This window comes from Suricata suricatta, chromosome 13 (genome assembly GCF_006229205.1).
Source record: "Suricata suricatta isolate VVHF042 chromosome 13, meerkat_22Aug2017_6uvM2_HiC, whole genome shotgun sequence".
Lineage (NCBI taxonomy): Eukaryota > Metazoa > Chordata > Mammalia > Carnivora > Herpestidae > Suricata > Suricata suricatta.
In genome coordinates this window covers 759,248-763,545 of record NC_043712.1, presented here as the reverse complement: position 1 = coordinate 763,545, position 4,298 = coordinate 759,248, and the positions used below count along the sequence as shown (strand labels likewise).

Here is a 4,298-nt window from a genome sequence, read left to right as displayed (position 1 = left end):
GGCGGCTGCCACTGGGCTCCGTCTTGGGGTCGGTCCCCGAGCGCCTGCACTCAGTCCCCCCGCGGCCCGACCGCGGGGCCCGGCCGGCGCGCGCAACCCGGCGCGACAATAGCTGCGATTTTTTGAATGGACCCTCCTCGTGGCGTCAGCGCTCATTAGCATTCTTGGCATCCATTGGTCGGAGCCGGCCCGTCTGCTTCCGGATTGGCTGAGAAGCCGCCAGCCCGGTTTGATTTTTCCGCCGAGGGCCCCGCCCCGCGCGCTCCGGCCGCCTTGAGGGGAGCAGTCGGGGATGCGTGGAGGCACCGGTACTAGCTAGGGGGCGGGGTCCCGACTCAGCCTCCTCGGGCCTCGCGGCTGGTGGGCGGAGCCCCGAGCGGATCCCTTTCTGCTCCCCCTCGTCCCCGCCCCTTCCAGCTTTCAGGCGGAGGCTCCGCCCTCTCGGAGGGGCGGGGCTGGCGTCCTACGAAAACCTGTCCCCAGGTGGCCTCGCGGGGTAAGGGATGGGAGCACACCTCCTCTAGGGATTCACCTTCCCTTGTCAGGCTCCCCTGGGGACTCTTCGCTGAGGGTCTCCGGACCCAGGTTCCTCGACTCTGGGGCCCATTTGCCAAGAGAGTCCCAAGAGGACTGGGCTCCAGCCAGCGAGGCGCTTCCCCTCACAGAGCCCTGTCTGTCCACATTGCTGCTGGCTCCTCCCCTTGTCCCTGGGGATAGCCTGGCCTTTCCTGCCTACCGCGGGACAAAGCCACTTTTTCCTGTGTCCCCAGATCCCCATCTGGTGACCAGCTCTCCTCTGTTCCACCCTTTTACCCTGGCTGGACCGTTCCTCCAGCCGCTCTCCTGGTGATCACTGCCAGACAGCCCCGTGTCCCCAACGGCCCTGCTTCATTTCCAGCCACTATCCAGTCATTTCATCAGTCAGTCTTCGAGGGGGCTGGGGCTTAGCCTGGGGTCTCCTCCAGAAGAGAACCTCCTTCCTCTCGCTAGGGCAATTCGGTGACTTTCTTCCTGCCTGGGACTTTGAGGTCAGTGGGGTCAGGTGCCCTGTTCAGGAGAGCCCCCCTGGAGGGCTTCCTGACTCCGTCCTAAATGAGGCATTTCATTACCTTTCCCAGTCTTCAGAGTTGAGGCTCCTTTATGGTAAGGAGTTTGGGAGGAACCTAGAAAGCTGGGAGACTGGAGTTTCCCCATGAAGCCTGGCTCATCCCCTTCAGGGACAGGACTAGCCAGAGTCCCAGAGCAGCATTCAGGCCGCTTTTCCTGCGGTTTGCCTCTCCTTCCTCCTCTCCTTCCAGCACACCCTGCCCCATCCCCCATCCTTAGGGAACCCAGCATTCTCTCACCTCTGGGCACATGGTAGCTGTCCCACCAGGAACATGTCGTGTCTGCCCCTGGCAGATCACTGGGTGTCCTTTGAAACCCCACCCAGGTCTCTCACGCACCCTTGGGAGTCTGGTTAGCTGTCCTGACCTTCAAAGTGTGAAGCTGCTTTCTCCTAGCTCTTGTGCCTCTGTCCCCAGGGTCCCTCCCTGGACTTTCTGGAAGCAGGACAGGGCCACCCCAAGGCCTGGCTTCAGCCTGGCCCACAGTGGAGGCTTAGTGGGCGACCTGCACATGGGAAGCCTCATTCTGGAGGTCACAGTGGAAACGCCAGCCTGGGGTGGGATGGGGTGGCCTGGAGACAGCTCTGTGGGGGGGGGGGGTTGTGTAGATGTGGAGGCCAGCGGCAGCAAGCGATGCTGCTACAGCTCAGGACAGCAGGGCAGCGTGCCCAGTGGCACCCATGCCAGGGCCACGGTGAGCCTGAGCGCACTGTGCAGAGAAAACAAGATCTGCTCAGAGTGTTAGGAGCCATGGGCGACAAATTCCCCACTGGCCCTTGGCCCTTGGCCTCCTGGTGGGCTGACCTGGCTTGGCACTGGAGGAAGGTACAGAAAAAATTGGAGTCAGTCCTAGCTCTAGGTGTGGGACTAAGGTGTGGCCCCCGTGTACTTCCTGTCCTGAATTCTGACCACTTCCTCCTCTCTAGCCCATCCCAACGCTTTCCCAGCTCTGTACCCTTCAGTGTTGCCAGAGGGCTTCCCGGAGCCCCAAGCCAGGGGGTCCCTTGTGGCCCCTGCAGTTTTGAGGTGCCCATCCCCATTGTGATCATGTTCTCACTGTACCAGCCTGGAGCTCCTTGTAGGCGGACAGGGCGACAGGGCCCCTCTGTCCCCTGCCTGACACAGCGTGGAGTAGAGGACAAGTACCTACCCTGTCCCGGCGATTCTCTGGTCTCTGCTCCTGCAAGAACAACCAGGGACCCATGCTGGCCTCTGGGGATGAAGCCCTGGGACGAAGGGAAGGTGTTCCCTTGGCCAAAAGCCTGCCTTTGGCAGGTGGTCCCGGAGGCTGCTCCTCACCCCGGCCTCGCTGGCACTCCTGCCGGTCTGCCCAGGTGGGCAGCTCTCCTTCTTGGAGCGCTTTAGGTGCCTCTGGCTACACAGCCTCAATTGTCCAAACCCTCTTGATTGATATCAGCCCCATCCCCACCTTGAAGCGAGATTTGGGGGTCACTCTGAGATGAGCCCTGAGTTCACGTGACACCTGTCTTCAAGGGCACATGTGCACAGGGTAAGGGTTCCCAGGGCCTCTGGCCTGAGGCGTGGGCCTACTCTGCTCCATGCACACCTCCAACATCTGCCCCAAACTGCCCTTCAACTGCCACAAACCATTGGAGCAGACCATTCACTCATTCACTCATTCAGCAAGCACTCCCTGAGCACTTGCTGTGGCCCAGTCACTGTGCTAGGTGTGGGATGCAACACTCACTCATTCATCCAACAAACGTTTCCTGGGCTCCTACTGTGTGCTGGGCATTCATCTGTTGGGGCGGAGCAGCGAACCAAACTACGTCCAACTATTGTGGAGTTTCTGGGGGGAGTTGGGTAGCAGAGAATGCAGAAAGGCCGGAAGGAACAGAGATGGATGGGAGGGTACTCACTGAGCCAACATGACCTGGGAGGGTCTCCCCAAGGAGGTGACACAGGAGCAGAGACCTGGCAGAGTGTGGCAGGAAGTATCTGGGAAAGAGCAGGAGGTACAGCAAGTGCAAAGGTCCTGAGCCAGGCCTAAGGCCATCCTTGGAAGGCCCCCCAGAACTTAGAGTGCTCCCCCAGGGTGCTGTGAAGCTCTACTTCCTAACCCAGGAAGGGAGCATGTGGGAGTTTCTGTGTACAGAACCTGCCTGCACAAAGGCACAATTGCCTTAACAGGGGTTAGTGGGGTCACTTCTCATTTTGGGTCCCAAAATGCCATTTTGAATTTGTTTTACTTTTAGATTTAATACAACTTTTTTTAGGGGCACCTGGGTGGCTCAGTCAGCTAGGCGTCCAACTTCAGGTCAGGTCATGATCTCATGCTCTGTGGGTTCGAGCCCCGCATCAGGCTTTGTGCTGACACCTCAGAGCCTGGAGCCTGCTTCTGATTCTGTATCTCCTCTGCCCCTCCTCCACTAGCACTCTGTATCTCTCTCTCTCTCTCAAAAGTAAATAAACATTAAAAAATAATTTAAAAACTTTATTTTTAAAGCCGTGTCCCAAAATGGCTCAGGCTACTCTCTTTTTCACAAGGGAGTTTATAGACCGCAAGATCTATCTATATATTTACAAAGTCATAGTTAAAGTAACACGGCAGGGCGAAGGGCTGCCCCTGAGCGCTTCTGGTTACGTGGCAATGCGAAGGGCGAAGGGCGTGAAGGAGGGAGCCCGAGGACGCAGGGCGGCCTTCTTGGGAGGCCTTGGCGGGATCCAGACAGCCGGCCTTACTGACGATCTGGCTCTCTCCTCCCCAGCCCGGCCGCCAGGATTCCGGGTCAAGGCAAACATAGCCTCCGCGCCAGGTGCCCTCACCCTCAGGGCTGTGGGGCCCAGAGGGGGGGTACATTAGAACTGAAGGCAGCCCTCAAGCGCCCGGGCCAGGAGGATCGGGGCTTCCCGACTCGGGGCGCCCCGGGCCCCCACGCATAGGCGTCTCCAGCGCTCAGACTCTTGCGCCGAGCGGACAGGGGCGGAGTCAGGGCCGGAGAGGGAAGGGGCCGGGCCGGGGGCGGGAGGGGGCACTCGGAGGCGGGGTCGAGGCGGAGCACCCCGGCCCCGCCCCTCTGGGGGTCGCCTCCGCCCCCTGGGTCCCGTGACGCCGGTAGGATCCGGGAGTCACGAGTGCCGACGCCGCCGACAGCGGCGACATGGCCTCGGAGCGGGACGTGCGCGCCCGGCTGCAGCGCGCGGGCCAGGAACACCTGCTGCGCTTCTGCG

At 60.6% G+C, this 4,298-nt stretch overlaps 2 protein-coding genes across 2 annotated transcripts in view; one reads left to right on the top strand and one right to left on the bottom strand.

Annotated features, from left to right (window-relative positions):
* SAPCD2 (suppressor APC domain containing 2) overlaps positions 1-4,230 on the bottom strand; it is a 10,286-nt gene extending 6,056 nt beyond the window's left edge. The window contains exons 1-2 of the mRNA XM_029920989.1: positions 4,104-4,230; positions 3,712-3,901 (exon numbers count right to left, since the gene is read on the bottom strand). Coding sequence (XP_029776849.1) covers positions 3,712-3,901; positions 4,104-4,230 — 317 coding nt within the window. The remainder of the gene's footprint in view (positions 1-3,711; positions 3,902-4,103) is intronic.
* UAP1L1 (UDP-N-acetylglucosamine pyrophosphorylase 1 like 1) overlaps positions 4,170-4,298 on the top strand; it is a 4,738-nt gene continuing 4,609 nt past the window's right edge. The window contains exon 1 of the mRNA XM_029920730.1: positions 4,170-4,298. This exon is cut by the window's right edge and continues 225 nt beyond it. Coding sequence (XP_029776590.1) covers positions 4,229-4,298 — 70 coding nt within the window. The 5' untranslated portion in view covers positions 4,170-4,228.